The following is a 16,802-nucleotide window of genomic DNA, read 5'->3' on the forward strand; positions in this document are numbered from 1 at the left end:
GGATTCATCATTGGTAGATTCACTGAACGGCAGAGCAGGAAATCAACCTAAGATTTGTCTCCGCTGTACTTCTGATTGGTTAGTAGGCCTAGTGTGGTTGATGGACAGTGTCAGTTATCTTTACTGACTAGGGACTTGACGTCAGGCTGTCCCACATAAACAAGCTCACAAAAGTAGTTTTTTTTCACAGCAGTCAAATGCCGCCATGCTGGAAATCCGGCACGGTGCCAGATTACTATCACCCCTGCATGCATATTCAGAGAATAGTCATGTGAAGACAAGGCCGCCCATTAGGGGGGAAAATGGGAGAGATTTCTGGGGCCCAGCCAGACTGGGGGCCAGCAAAATCATGGTCAATTGTAAAGTTAAGCTGTGGTATTTTATATTTAACCTGAATAATAACCACTCTAACCAAAGAAACAAATTTTAATTCATTTGTGTAGTAAGTAGTCCTCTTAAAAATGTAAATCCTTTTGCTGAAAAAAAAAATTCAAATACAATGAAAATAGCTAAAATTGGTTACTAATGGCAAGACATGGTGGGAAAGGTGTAGAATTGGATTTTAAAAGTAGAAGAAATGGTTAGAAATGCCAAAAATTAGATAAGCGTGGCAAAATAACCAAAGAAGGCAAAAATGGGCTTAGTTAGTGGTAAAAATGAATTCAAAAATAGCTGAAATTGCGTTAAAGTGGAAAAAATAGCTGGAAAACTTGTGAAATGGGATGAAAATTGATATAAACTGGCAAAAAAGGGTTAGCTGAGGCAGAAAAGGTCAGAAACTGGTATAAATGGGTATATCAAATTGGGAAATATGGCTTGAAAAGCGGTAAAAGGGGTTAATAGTGACAATAATGTGTCAACAGAGCCAGCAATAGGCAGAGAGTTGCAAGATTTGGTTTAGAAATGGCAAAAACAGGCAGAAATAAGTGGTGGAAAGGGTTTAAAGTTGACAAAAAATGGGTTAAGTTGCAAAAATGTGTTAAATTTGATAAAATTGGTGGGGAAAAGTAATAAAAACTGGTTAAAATTTGGCAAAATTGATGTAAGTGGCAACAGTGTCATTTAAAAAATGTTCTTAGTTTTTTAAGGCATCTGGAGACCCCCTGTCAGTGTCTCACGACCCTAAATGAGGTCCCGACCCCAATGTTGAGAACCCCTGCTCTATGCAACTGGTTTGTGAAACCTGCTTAGAAAAAAATCCAAATTCTTAGACATATTTAAATTTTTAAAAAGTAACGCAATAGTTACTTTAACTATTTACTTTTATAGTGGAGTAATTCAGTTACTAACTCAGTTACTTTTACTTACTTACATTACTTAAGTAATGTGCCCAACACTGGATATTTCACGAAAAAATAAGTGTCATCATTGTCATGTTTTGGCCCAGAATCATGGGGAGAAAACTGGCAGGCCCCTTTAGGGTCCTTGAAGGTGTGAAAATGACCTCAGCAAAGTATATAGAGTCTCTCCCTGACCACTTTCTTCAATGGTACAAAAAGAAGAACCCTGTCTTCTGTAGCCAAATTATCTTCATGCACGACAATGCACCATCTCATGCTGAAAAGAATACCTCTGTGTCATTGGCTGCTAGGGGCATAAAAGGAGAGGAACTCATGGTGTGGCCCCCATCCTCCCCTGACCTCAACCCTACTGAGAACCTTTGGAGCATCCTCAAGCTAAAGATCTATGAGGGTGGGAGGCAGTTCACATCGAAACAGCAGCTCTGGGAGGCTATTCTGACATCTTGAAAAGAAATTCACGCATAAAAACTCTCCAAAAGCTCAAAAGTTTAATGGATGCAAGAATAGTGAAGGTGATATCAAAGAAGGGCTCCTATGTTAACATGTAACTTGGCTGGTTTAGATGTTTTTGATTGAAATAGCTTTTGATTTCAGTAAATATGAACTCCTAATGCTGCAAATTCAACAAATGACCATTTTCAGTTTTCTATACAACCTTGGAACTGTGCATTCTGAGTTTTTTAATTTTTGAAAAAATGAATAAATAAATAAATAAACAGTTATTGTTGGGAAGTTTGTTCAATAAAATTTGAATTATGTTCTATAGGTTGATGACTTGAAAATTATACTGACTGTCATTGCATCAACTATCCAGGAAAATCAGAGAAAAATATAATTTGCATAATAAGTGGGAACGTGGTGTACGGAATAACCAACCAATCGCAGTTTGCCTTCTTGGTATAGTAAACACCCTGTAAGCACAAAGAAAAGCTGAGCAATGTGTCACCCAATCCACACTCATCAATCAACCATTCATCTAACCCTCACCTCCTGCCCCTAACCCTTATGAGCCACCCTTCCTGTTTCTGTCACTTCAGGACAGCGCAGTTTTTCAAAACGGAAACTGAAAAATAAAAATCTATCTCCACAGTTCCGTGAAACAAGAAAGACTCAGTGGGCTAGCGACACTTTCTACAGAGCATGAACTAGCTCGGAAAATCCATCTAGAGGCTGCTGTGAGGACCTTTGCAGGAACAAAAGCTCACCATGTAAACTTCTGAAAGTTAGGCTTGATTTCTCTTGCTTTACAGAATTTGTTTGTGTGTTTGGGTGTAAATGCACCTGTGTGTTATTTAGTGTGCTCAGTGGCTGGACTGCTTGTCAACTCAGACTGACTCTAAAATTGGCATTTACAGCAAAAATGCTTTGTAACTTCCTGTTTGCATTCTGTCTTTCATGTGGTGTTGATGAGTTGTTTCTTGTATAGCTACAATGGGAACCACATAATATATTAATAAGCCATGTGTACAAGAAAGCATTTGTGCTGTGAAAAGTGACTTTGTTGATGTTCTAGCTCAAAAATTAGCTTGTGTAAATGTGTTGCTGTCTATGGTGCTGAATTGACAGCTGTTACTCACAGGCCTTTCAGACCAGCAGGACTCCATGCCAGTTCCAGTTCTTGAAACTAATTTTGAACCATCCGACACATTCAAACAAAAAGTTGATTCTCAGCTGGAACAGGAAAATAGTTGGTTCATCCTCTGCAACTTTATCTGTAACTGAAAAAATGCCCTATATCCCTTTACCTTTACCAGAAAGAAGAAAAATCAACAATAAAAAAAGAACACTACACCCTTTCTGTTTCTCCCCTACCTGTTTTCTGAGCTCAGAATGTAAACACAGCTCTGTCAGTGCACATTTGTAGCTATTTGAGCTCATGAGAAGGCAGAGATGACAGGATTACGGTTGAATCATCACCATTGTGATGAATGTTTGGATGACAGGAACAGAAACAACATAGTCATATATAAGTTCAAAATCTTGTGGTGTCATTTTTCCTGTGAAGCCTGTGCATAAAATCTATTCCTCTGCTCAGTGCTTTTTCAGATTGTGAATGCATCAAAGAGCTGTGAAGGTTATCACTTTGCTCCTGTTAATAAGCTGCAGGGTTATAGATTGTGGGCTGTAAACTTGGCGGTGGAATGACTCAGGTCCACCCACAGAAACGGCTGGGACCCTGAAAGGCCTAGCAAATAGGCCCTACCATAATGTCCTTTTAAAATATGAATGCAAATAATATGTTGATATCAGTGCAGGTTCATTGGACTAGTCTGACTCTAATCAGCCGTGGAGCGATGGAAAAAAGTTTGTGTCAGCCTTTAGAATGACCATAAACACGGATATTCCTGTCTCAACAGCTGACTTTAACAGGCCCTCCATTTAAAAACAGGCATTATAAATAAAAATTTTTATTGCTTTTAAGTTAGGTTTTTAAGGTTTGAAATCAAAGTTTATCATTGCCTTAAATTCAGTGTTGATCTCCATTAGCCCCCGCACCTGGGCCCCTGAAAGCTTATGAGTGGGCCCCTTATGAGAGGCATTAAATAATGGTAGAGCCAGCACATTCAAAGGCCGACATTGTCAGTTTTGTGCCATTTTTGCAACTGACATGCTCTCAAAAAATAATTTTGGCTGTCATAAGTCATAACAAAATGACTCGATATCACTCAGTTAAACACATTTTCAACCTTTTTTTTTTTACAACAAATAAATAAATCAGTGGGGTTTTTTTCTGATTTAGTATGAATTCAAATAAAATCCAAAACAGATGAGATTGAGTTTCAAAAAGGTGCAGTCTCCTACACACTTTCCCCCGTTTCTCTGACCTCATTTAAAGCAATGTTCTTGGACCAGTCATTTATTTAACACAAGCAAGTCATGAGTTTAACACATCTTCAAACCTCTGTTAAAGCTGTTATAAGATGAACTGCCACAGCTAAGCTCAAGGCACACCAATGCAGCACACTGCATATGTTACAACCCAGGTCAGGCCAACAGAGACACTTTGCAAAGTGAGTACACTCGCTGTATATTACATTTATTACAGATATCAAACTTGGAGAGGGAAGAGCACCTAATAGAGCAAAACATGCTGGTGACTGGACTCTGACTGAACTGGTGATAAAGGTACTGCAAAAATCCATTCCATGGCAGAAATTTTACTGGTGACAATACTGATACCAGTTAACAACTCACCACCTACAAGCAAAGGGAACTGTGGCTCTGTAGTGATGGGCTGTCATCTTGCAATTGGAAGGTCATGGATTAAATCCTCAGCTACCACAGTCACATGTTTATATGTCCCTAAGGAAGACACTTAATTTGCTCCTGCTGTTGTCTGTATGCACATGAATGGGATTAGCTAGTACTGATAGCCAGCTGAGTATTCAGACGACAAGAAAAGTGCTGCATAATCTCAAATCCATTCATAATCATAGGCTCTACTCTAACATGCTACTTTCTCAGTCGGTCACCAGTTACCTTTGAAAGTAATGCTATCCCACTAATACTGGCATAGGTAATGTGGGGTTAAAAAAAAATGAAAAATTGAAAAATTAAAAATAAAGGAGAAAAACATAGATGATCTGGTTTCCTACCCATCAAGAAGATTTTGTTTCCTCTTACGAAGGGTGTGGCTCCGTACCGTGGCGTTGGCATTGAAGTCAGAGGCAGCCATTGGTCCTTCTCTGCATCATAGACCCTCACCAGGGCCTGAGGCGTCGTGTCGGCCCCCATACCTCCAAACACGTACACCTTTCCATCTGTAGAGACAGAGCAGACAGACACACTGCATATTAACAGCCTTTAAAGAGCTTATTAAAATTTACTTTCTTGGCACAAGAGACTGGTCGATAGACTTTTGCTCTCAAACTACTTGCAGGGTTAATGGGAGGTTAGTGAATTTAAAATGCTGCCAACAGCCAGACTAAGTGATGCATCATGGTGCTCTTTGTGTTCCAACATTTCTGGTCCACTATCCGTCTTCTCTAATATTTAAATTTCAGTCAAAGAAACTTTCAGATGACCCTCAAATGACTTTTACCCAAGGACTGATGCAAACATTTCTGACAACTGCAGTGTCATTAGAATATACTGAGAAGTAAGAGGAAGAGAGAGGAAAGGAAAAGTGCTGAGCGAGTAAACACTGTGATCCTGCAGAAGCACAGAGGGAGAGAAAAGAGAGAGAGAGGGAGGAAACAAGAAGAGAGGAGAGAAGAGGAGATATCAGGAGAGAGGAGGAAACATAAAGAGAGTAGGGGAAATAGCAGCTTTATGATTTAAAAATCAGCAGCACTTTCAGTTATTTGGAGGACAGGAAGTGAGACACGTGGAGGGAGGAGAGTGAGGATCTCAGTCACCCTGACAGATGACAGATCCACAGAGCTGTGACTTAAACTGTGAAGAATAGAGCAATAATAAATCTGTCACTCCAAGAGCAGCTCAACACGAGTGAGACTGCCTCACACTTGAGCAGTTATGTCTGAATCCAATTTCAAAAAAGTAAATGACTCAGCAAGGACGCTTTGAACACATACAGTAAGCGTGCAACGCAACACCTGTTGAGAGGCGCAGTGAGAAGAAAAATAAATGTGTGAAGTCCCTAGATTTTATAGGTGGAAAAATCTAACCTACCAAGAGCTGTATCGGTTCAGTACAGCACAAACATCGTAACTGCAAATGGTGACACAAACCGGTGCGCTCTGGTGCCAACCAAAGGATCTGAAAGAAACTGTGCTGTCCTTAATAACACATAGGCATTAAAGCCTTCCCATACATGCACAAGTGGAAAGGATGATCTATTACATGCTCACTGAGATAGCTGTATCTGTTGGCAAAGCTTGGTGGTTTACAAGGAGAGAGATAACGTTTTTGGCCCTAAGATACAGGCAAACCTGAAGCCCAAAACACACCAGCACTGTCCAACACGCATCCAAACTATTTCCCCATTATTTTCTTTGAAAAATCCCCGAGGTGGCAGACGGATACGCATAGGCACTGTAAATGGCGGCAACTTACACAATGGCCATGACGGGCAGTGTTTTACTGACAGAGCTGCTGTGTTGCACATCTCAGCTGCTGTAGTAGCAGCTCTGTTAGAGAGCTCACTCAGAGACATTTAGCGCCATCTTTTGTTCGAGGTATACAATAAGTGGGAGGCCTCAGTTGCCCAGAAAATGCTACTTCTCCTTCCTTTTTTTCCACTTACACTGTGAGAGGTGAGGAGACATTGATCTTTAGGCTCTGGTACCAAGCACAGTGGCTGGTGGGGAGTTTGATGTTGATGCGCTGCCATCAGTGTGCTCAGGATGGTAGTTGAGGTGTATCATATGATGGGACAGTGCGGCACCAAAATGTTTCAGGCTTGAGGCTTAATGTGGATTAGATGACTTTTTGCACTGAAAAGCTAGGAAATACGAGACAATGGCAATAACAATACAGCCTAATATTACATCCCAATGTATTATGAATAATACAGTAGGGATGTACACTCTGACATCTGATTGTTGATCTCCTGTGCAAGACAGATCCCAGTACCTACTTGTCGGTCTATGATCTAGTCTATGAGGTAGAAGTCTCCAAGTAAACAGATATAAAGCACCCACATGTCAATCAAACTGGCCACTCCCTAATCTATGCATAAAAATGAGCATTAATTGAATGGAAATACATGACTTATGCAAAGAAAATTACTAATTGTGAAGTTTCTGGCTAAACTTTTTTTTTTCCTTGACTGTAAATATGTTTATCTCCACTGCCATCATGTCTATTTCAACATAGGTGGGTTGGGACTTCTGGGACTTTTGCAGACAGCCTCAAGTGGACATTCAAGGAACTGCAGTTTGTTGCACCTCTAAATTGGTTTCAGTTTTCAACACCAAAGACTACCACTTATCTAAAAGTCACTGTTTCAGGAAAACAGCTTCAAAAATTTCTTGTTTGATATTAAAGGTGCACTCACACTAGGCCCAGTTGCCCCGTATCATGCTGAAGCACCCCATACCTGCTCCTGGATTGCACTCACATTGTGTTAAGGTCAACCAGGCCTGAGCACAGATAGTTCATCATGTGGAATGACGATAACTTTACTCACTTTGTGGCTTAGTTTAAGTCATTGTGGATGGATACAGTCCTCCAACACTTTACCACTGTTTAAAATGATTGTTGAGAGTACAATCATGTCACTTTTACACCAAACTGCCACACTGCTTTGCTTGTACACGTGCATGTGTGTGAGCAATCATAACATGCTGAAGCACATCTTCCATCCATGCCATAGCAGAGGAAGTGCTTGAGCCAACCACGGTGCATGCATACTGGTTGAACAAGGTAGGCTTTGAGGGTCAAGCTTGCTCAGGCACATTACAGTAAATTCAAGATGGAGTGGGCCCTAAAAGTCCATCATTTATCATGTTTTATCCTCAGGGACTGCAGAAATTCAAAATTATATTGCTGATAGAAACTGCTATGGCTGTGAGACATTTTAAAATGTTGAGAAACTGCAGTAAAAATGTCTAAAAGAACATTTAGTGAGAAAGGCTTTATAATTGTATAGGTCATTCTAAATGTCAATGAGGGTCCACAGGTATAAAATCTAATTACCATGCTGTCAAAATGGCCTTAAAAAGAGCATAGATCTTGAATGAATTAATGCATGTGTGTGTATACCAAAGTGCAATGTTGGCAACTCAGTTGAATCCTGAGTGATTTTTCTGCTTATGGTTTTCTAATGATTTCCTATAAAACCACTTTATCACAAAGGGGGGGACTGACTGAGGCTCTGTGCTGGAGTAACAATGTTACATTTTTCTCCCAGTGTCCGTGTGTGTCAGAGGGACTGATAAGACTGGCACATAATAGGGAGAAATACAGTAGATTAGAAACACAATCAGATTGTAACTGTAAATGTCTACTACAGAGCAAATTAAATCTCATACAGCCTGTGTGCCTTTGCATAAACCATTAAAAACTGCACAAAGAAAATAACCATCAAAACGTCTGTCAGACTAAATTGCTTTTGCTTGAGCTTTTACTCACCTAAATGCTCTTTTGTCTGAGCAGGGAAATTAAATGAGAACCTGTTTCACTAAGAAGGAACAAGCATTTACATGCCCGGAGGAGAGCCTGGATATAAAGTAGTCTCGTAAATGTCTTCTATGGGAGAGACTCAGATTTTATCAGGCAGTAAATTACAAGATATGCCACCTACGAACACTTTCACTGGGTTACACCATGGTATGAATAAGTCCTCTGACAAGAAAACTTAAACCTCCAAAGGCGGTAGAGCTCTACATCATTTCCTTTCTCATCTTAATTGTTAAGGTACAAGATATTCTGCATCACTGTTTGAGTTTAAACCCATAATGCTTGTCACCAAGCTAACTGTATAGTTTGTAAATACAACTTAATTGAAGTTCAGTGTGTCCTGTGAACAAATGGGCAATCTCAAGGCTGACATCTAGAGACACACAAGAGGGCATGCTCACTCTCAGACCTACAGGAAATTCAGAGTCACCAATTAACCTAACAAGCATGTTTTTGGTCTGTGGGAGGAAGCAACTGTACCAGCAAAGACCCCACGCATGCACCAGGAGAACATGCAAACTCCTCAAAGGTCCTGATCAGGTTTCGAACTGGAGACCTTCTAGCGGTCAGGCAACATCTCTAACACTGCCCTTCTGTGCAGCACTGAGCACAAACAGAAAAAACACAAGTGAATGGAGCAATTTTAAGAGCATGTTTTTAAAATCAGATAAGAGTTTAGCGTCAGTTGGTCACCCTAAAGCCTGGTTTCCACCAGGTGGTACGGATTGATTGAATACAGTTTGGTATGGTTCAGTACGCTAAACACCAAAATAGTTTGTGTTTCCAAAAATCAGGTCAAGATAAACATCAGAAAACTTGATTTGTGGTCAGATTTGAATATCCACAGACTAAAAAACAGTGTAGATCTCTGTCGAGTCCAAATATCCCCAGTTTTAGGAAGATATTAGTCTTTTTTTCTCCCGTTTAAAACTATATTTTTAGGATGGGAGAGTTACATATTGTTGCATTATTCTTATCCCCATACACTGAGGTTAGAATCCTCAATGCACTTAACAAGAATTGAGTCCCAATCTCAGCACTAACCCGCTCCTCAGCAGAGCAGACTTCCGTGTTTTGCAGCCTGGAGCCGAGCAGTCCTGTCACACGCTGACATGATGTCATAGCAAACCCCTATTGTTGTGTGTAGCCCCACCTTTTTTGGATGGATAGGTAAGAATGGTGTCCCTACGTAAGGCTGCCAAAAAGTGGGATGGTACGAGTCTTTTTTTTGGGAACCTTTCCAACTTTTGCTCCATGGAAACACAACAAATGCATGCCGTGCTGCACCGAACTGAACCAGACTGCTCAGTGGAAACGACTTATTACACAATGCCTTGCCTTAGGAGATGCCCCTTCCTGCCTGATAGAGATAGTATCCTACTGTGAATTGCAAGTTTGAACCAGATCAGGAGGATGTGAGGAGGAATCTGACTGGTGCTAATCAGATGTGCATGTGTGAAAACAGCTCATATAAGTAATGTCTGAACCACTGTAATAAGTCTCTCAAAAGCAAGATGACTTCAAATGCTCTCCAGACTCTTTTCAGGGTAATTCCAAGCCACCCTGAAAAGAACATCCATTTCATCCTCTTGTAATCCTTATCTCATTCTTTTTGTCATTAAAGCTGTGAATACCTCTTTTTAGCTTGGCTACTTCTCCTCCTCTTAGGTACACTGTTTCCATTATTGCTGATGCAGCACTGATCTGCATGTCAAGGAGACTCACTTCATATCTTAACCTTCTGCTCTGGCGCCGGCTCCTTTCCTCTCAGAAAAGTTACATTTCACTTTCTTACAGCACATAGTGTACAGCATGCCAAAGCCCACGCAGTGCCATGTCCAGGTCACTTCAGCTGGAAAACAGATTCATAGAGGTGTTTTAAATGGCTTTTAGTCTGGCCTCTCAGACAGGACTGTTTCCCTTGGCAGACTGACTAACAGAGTGTTTCCTCACAGAGCCTTTAATTCAAGTAATGCAATCGTGTTTACATGCTGGTGTATCCTGAGGGCTAAAACATGGAGACTGAATCACTTTCCTCATAAATGTTTACAAAATTGATTTCTTTGAGTATAATAAACCTACATTGTTTATATGTTTACCAGCTGGTACTCCTCTTCTTCTCTCCGTTTTATGGAGTATGACCATAACCATCTGTGCCTGCAGGAATACTGCAACACCACAGCCAAGAACATGTACTGACAGGCCATAAGCTCTTTCCAAAAAATAAAGAGAAAAAAGTGGGACCTTCGCATTGAATCAGGGCTCTTCAGTGATGCATGTGGTGATTAAGTTCTTGGGACTCTTTTAAGCTGCATGACAGTGTGCCAGCTGTTTTCTCCACAATGAAAAACACATGGTTTGCTTCTGAAAAGGTTGGTATAATGAGGGTTAAGTCTCAACCTTCACTGAGGAAGTGGAAATTGAGTCATAATTGCACACTTGAAAGAGAAAAGGTTTAAAACAAACTGTAACCCTTGATTGCAGACATATCAAACACTGAGACCAATTTATGAATTTTACATGTGCTGACTTTAGTTAAAAATAAAAGGAAAAGAAATAGCTTAAAACACAGTTAGATTTCAACAACATACAAAAATATCAGTAATAACAGTTTCAAATATCAAATTGGCCAAAATCAAATATAACTCGGGTGAACTCTTTTGTTCAACTTGAATTCTATGTAACAGCTTTAAATTCAAGTTTTGCTTATTCAAATTCACAGTCCACAATAACAAAGTAACCTTTTATGTTGGTTTGCATTACAAACGCCAGTCATTTGAGGATAGCTTCCTACACATCAACCACTAACACAATTTTCCAGAAAGAGGCAAGTATTTAGTCGAGTCCAAGCGCAAAGAAGAGTCCAAAAAGGTAGGTTAAAGCCCAAGTTCCCAGGATTAATGAAAAATCACGGAAGTCTGGGTAGTTCAGAGTTCTTGGGCGTGTGTGAATGTATGTGTGTGGGGGATTGAGAAAGGAAGTTTTGCAATAGGGCTGAGTGTGAGTGTACTTGTAGTTTCAGGGCCTACCACACCGGGTAGTGCAGCAGAATCTGTCCAGGGGTTACAGGGGTCTCGCTCTAGATCCAGGTGGTAAGGCTTGCCATCTAACTCACTGGATGGGTCAGCATGAAAAAAAAAAAAAAAAAGAAAAAAAAAAAGACCTGACCTGTTAACAGACAGGGTCAGAGAACAGAGAAAAATCATGAGTTCTCAGTTATCTGTTATCTATCTTTAACTGTTTTTAACAACATTAATCCTTCACTAACAATTTTAATTGTTTCAAATGCAATAAGGTATATGAATCAACCTTTTAATCACTTTTTTAATAAACATCATGAAACTTAACATTTATCTTTGTAACATTTCCATTTTTTAGTGTACATCCTTTAAACACCTACTTTTGTGTATTAAACAGCTTTAGCTGCTTTAAAACAATTCTATTTTTCACACTAAGTGCAAAATAAAATTAATTCAATACAGTAATTAACTTTTAAATGTAAAACTTGTACTCAATAGAAACATATAGTTTTAGATAAGCATAATGGAAGATGTTTTTGTAGCTAAACATAGTGCTTAATACAGAGAAAATGCATAAGAGCTAGTGTTTAAAGGAGTAAAACAATGATAAACATGCTCACCCATCTCTGGGTAGGTTGAGCACAGACATAAAATATGGCAGCGCCCAGTAAACCACAGGTTTTCTTGTTTCCTGCAACAATACGTGACAAAAGTCTTTGAATTTTCCACACTCTCTGAATAGCATAAGAAGCTAATAGCGTAGCGATTTAAGCTAGCGCCAGCATCGCGATGCTAATATGCTAACAATTACTGAGTTGAATAAACTCATTTGTACTTACTTTCAGCAAGAAACACTTTATCACGGGTTAGGTTATCTTCTTTAGAGTCCGTATTGACTTTATGGCTTGGGTTTGTCACGCATTTCTGTCATTAAATTCACTACTGGTAACTTTTCTTCCAACTTGCTCTGGTTGCTCTCTGTCGCCTCTGCCTGCCTGCGGGTTTTTCGCTGCTTCTGGCTTACTGCTAGAAGCAGGCTTCTGATTTGCTGATACAAATACCTTTCTTAGGAAGAATAAGAGCACTTAGTTTATCATTTTACATCATATTTATTCTTTTAGCACCTTTCTTTTTAACTTTTGACTCATTTATCCTGTCTTTTTCATTGATTAAACAATTTCTTCACATTTGTGTGACAAGGTATTTTCACCTGTTACAAAACACCCAGAGTGTAAATTGGTAGGACATTGGTAGAGGTCAAGTCACCACTTTCCAAATCTCCATTTTTTTGTGAAAGAGCAGAAGAGTTAGAGAACAGTCCTTAATTCACCTGCAGGTTTGTTGAAATTCAATCAGTTATAACTGAGACAAATGGTCAAACAATGTGCGTGGGATAAAGGCAAAATTATATGATAAATCCAGAGAGGACAGAGAAATGAAGCTCATGAAGACAACCACAGCTCTCTCTTTTAACTCAGTGGTTTATTTACATATGATGTACTTCTTACTAATCCCTTCTTGCATTAATGCTGATGCACCAGGCTGCTGCTGCTAGTTTGACCTCCTCCACCCCAGCCTCCTCCTTTATAGCATAAAGATTGTTGCACCCTTATACTCAGATTCATGCTACTATGGATTAATTGCTTTTGAACTAATTTTATTATATTCATTAGACACCGTCATAAGTTATCCATACATATGGGGGTTTCTAGTTATGTGAATGAAGAGTACTTATCCCATTCCCTAAACCGTACATTAACACTTTTACTTTTAACCTTAAACATTATGTGGGTAATCTCTTGTAGAACATTAGTTCCCATCCAGACTTGGTACCCACATTGGAAAGCCATTCCATGAGACTCCTTCTGTACAGTTTGTGTGTTTACATCAATGCCAGTGGACGTTCAGAAATTCAGAAGTATTTTTCATAAAACCACGTGTTCTTCATTCACTGCATTTTCCCTTATCTATCACATACTTTAATCTTGAACATTTTTGCTGACCAAGGTGGTCCAACTTAAGAGACTACAAGTGACAGTGAAAGAAAAGTGCACACTGTACCAGGAAATCATCTTCAGTCATTGTATATTATGGTTGCTCCTCACTGGCAGGACTTCTCTAACTGAGTAAGTAACTTCACTCATGGTGCAAAAGGGTCCAATGCCAAAAGGCATTTGGGGAAAACTGCAGATTAAGGGGTGATTGTCAAATAAATTGAGTATGTCAACAAAAACACTTGTAATGTTTAAGTACTGTTTACTTAAAACTAAAACTGTGTTCAGTTGACTCAGAAAAAAACAGTTAAAATGGCTAGTTTGGATTTTTGAGTTGACACAACTTATTATTTTAAACAACCTTCAACTGTTTGGTCTTAACAGTGTATTTTCTTGCTGAAATTGGCATGTAATGCAATGGACAGAGGGTTTGTACAATCCACCTTCAAGTTGTATTTTTCTCTTTATTACATTGCACCAAATTTCCCTTACCAAAGGATGGTCACTCAAGATGAGAAATGAAAAAGAATTATCTTTTTAGTCACTCTGTGAGTGTATAACATTTTGAAAATGCATCAGGAATCTATTAGGTAAAGTACATGTAATTCTGAGTACAGTTAAAGCTCTCACTTTAAATTAAAGGTGCAGTGTGTAATATTTAGCCTAGGAGCATTTCGCAGAAGAAACTTGGTGCAAATGAAACACAGTATTTAAAGTATGGCTCTCTAGATAAATGTTTATTTACCTGAATATATAAAAGGATTATACTCTTAATTAACTCAGAATAAGCCTTTTATTTATACACAGGGAAGGCTTGCTCCAAAGACTCCAACATCTCTGACTTTTACATCTTCCATGTTTCCAAAGTACCATAAAAAGGAGCAAATAACAGATCTTTTTTTTTTAAATAATCCTACTGGTTGCCATGTTAACCACAAGAAATAAGCATTGCAATCTAGAATCTGATTGTTAGATGTTGCTTATACCCTCAATTTACACACTGCACCTTTAAATGAATCTAGTGCATTCACAGCAGAGCTGTTTGGTCTGCTTTAAACAAACTCTGGTCCGTTTCCCCGGATAGTCAGGTTCCTTAGGAGTGGTGTGAAAGCTGGTACAAACTCTGGTACAGTCCAAACAAGAACAATGATTTATGAATATATTTATATACCCTCAAATACATGTTGGTACCTCACTCAGCATCCGGATAACCATGGCAACATGTAAAAGTCTCTAGCTCTCATTTTGGCCCGCCTACCTCATCCGTACTGATTCATTAGTCTCATGTAAAGAACGATATGCTGGGCAACTCTATGCCTCGCTGGCTGCTCACAGTTCCCCTAAACAAAAGCAAAAATGGGGTTCTGGTTTCGTCTTCTGCTACGTCACCTTTTGTTCTTCACCACTAGTGTTGTATTCAAGACCAAAGTATCCAAGACCAAGACTTGCCCGGGACCAGAGTGCACAGAGACAAGACCAAGACTTATAGGGGTCAAGACTGAGTTAAGATCAAGACAAGACCAAGAGCATAAAAGTCAATTTTAAAAACCCATGACAAGTTTGAAAAGTTAAAGAGAATTTTCTCTTTAATCTTAGTTTTCTTTGTAATAAATTTGACAGCTAAAAACAAGGTGTCTGCAACTCTTTCAAAGCGCAACATGCAAAAATCTGGCAAGTCGGGAAGTATTTTAAATATCTAAGATGTTTATATAGATTTGTTTGGTGAATGAGGCCTAAAGTAAGTGTTCAAAGTTAATTCTGACTAGAAATAAAATGCACAGATGTCTGGGTTTTGGAAGGTGTTGCTATTTGTTTTTTTAGCAGGTGCTTCTCCTTATTATCACATTCATGAAGTCCAAGAATAGCAGATCAGTGCTGGTCACGACTGGTCTTGATGGAAAATCCCAAGTACGGCCAGACCGAGACAAGACCGAGTAAAAATGCTCTAGAGTCCAGGACAAGACCAAGACATTCAAAATGTAGTCTTGAGACCGGTCTCAAGACCAAGACAGTTCTCAAGTACTATCACACTCTTCACCGCATTCAGATGGTATGGTCCATTTGAGAAAGTGAATGAGAACCAAACCACTGTAAAGTTCAACAGTGTTGCAGTTTGAGCCTTGAACCGAACAGAGAACCCTGGACTACCAGGTAAAATAAAAAAACAAAAATGACTTTAGACAATCTAATTTATTATTAAGAAAAGAAAATATCAATGACATCTTACTTGACTCCCACAAATTGATCCAATATCCGTGTAAGGTTAACAGAAGTACAGTTTTGTCAACACTAGAACACTAGAGTATGGCATGATGATAAATCCAATTATTTAATGTTGCTGCTTGACCCACAGTTACCAGTGACCCTCTATCTCACTAGTACTGTTTTCCTTGTGTGTGTCCATATGTATGCTCTCATCTTTTGGCACAGCCTGCTTCTAATCATAAGCAATCTCCTCTAATTAAGGAAAGTGTACTTTATTCTCCTCCTGTCACCCTGGGAGACTCCATAGCAACCACAGTGTAACCTACAGACTATTATTATGGTGTGGCTGTTTGGCAGCATGGTGCTCAGTGAACAAAAACTGTCACCACTGAAAACCCAGACCACTGACTCACAACCTGGAGCTTAGTGATACAGAAAAGAAGCTTTCTGTGCCATACCCTGGCTGAACTGAATGACGCACGTCTTTTAGTTCAATAGTGCCTACAGCTTTAAAAGTAAAACCAAATGTTTGAGTGTTGTTAAACATGAGTTATGATTCATATGTTTGTCCTCTCTTCCCTATCTCTGATCTAAACACTCAGCCAGCAGCTTTGATTCTTTACAGCATGATATCTTTCATCATTCTGTGTCCCTCCCTTGTTTTTATCCAGCTGCATGTCCCTTTCCATTTTTTGTTTTTCATGAGGTTGAGCAGACAGCGGCATCCTCAGTGCAACTTTCACGTTACTTTCATCATTTTCCACCTTTTTTCTCCACTTCCTCTTAATTGACTGCATCAACCATCCCTTCTCCCCCTCCTGTTTTATCTCGCCTATCGGCTTATCCTTTTATCCCACCCTCTCATCTCTTTTTCCATTACTGCTTATCCATTTGCATCCTCCCCTCCAGCAACGTTTGGGCTGCTTTTATTGGATGCTCTGCCATGTTAACAGCAAAAATACAAGAAATGACAGAACATCTCAGAGTTACGTATTAAAAACACTAACTGAATCACTTTTTACTCGTCACAGGTGAATAAAATGTGTTTCTTTTAGCTAATGAGATTTTGAGTGACACCTCAGTGTCCCTCGTGTGCAGATTTATTTTCCTCAGACACAACAACACCAGCTTCAATAAGGTGTTCACTTCCTCCTGGATAACCTGGTTAAATTCCCACTGGATGAATACAGTGTAAGTAT

The 16,802-nt window shown here is 39.3% G+C and overlaps 1 protein-coding gene across 1 annotated transcript in view; it reads right to left on the reverse strand.

The window, feature by feature from the left end:
- Nucleotides 1-16,802, reverse strand: part of LOC121517114 (kelch domain-containing protein 8B-like) — a 287,996-nt gene that overhangs the window by 145,044 nt on the left and 126,150 nt on the right. Inside the window, 1 exon segment of the mRNA XM_041798645.1 lies at nt 4,898-5,062. Within this exon segment, the coding sequence (XP_041654579.1) occupies nt 4,898-5,062 (165 nt within the window).

This window comes from Cheilinus undulatus, linkage group 11 (assembly GCF_018320785.1).
Source record: "Cheilinus undulatus linkage group 11, ASM1832078v1, whole genome shotgun sequence".
Lineage (NCBI taxonomy): Eukaryota > Metazoa > Chordata > Actinopteri > Labriformes > Labridae > Cheilinus > Cheilinus undulatus.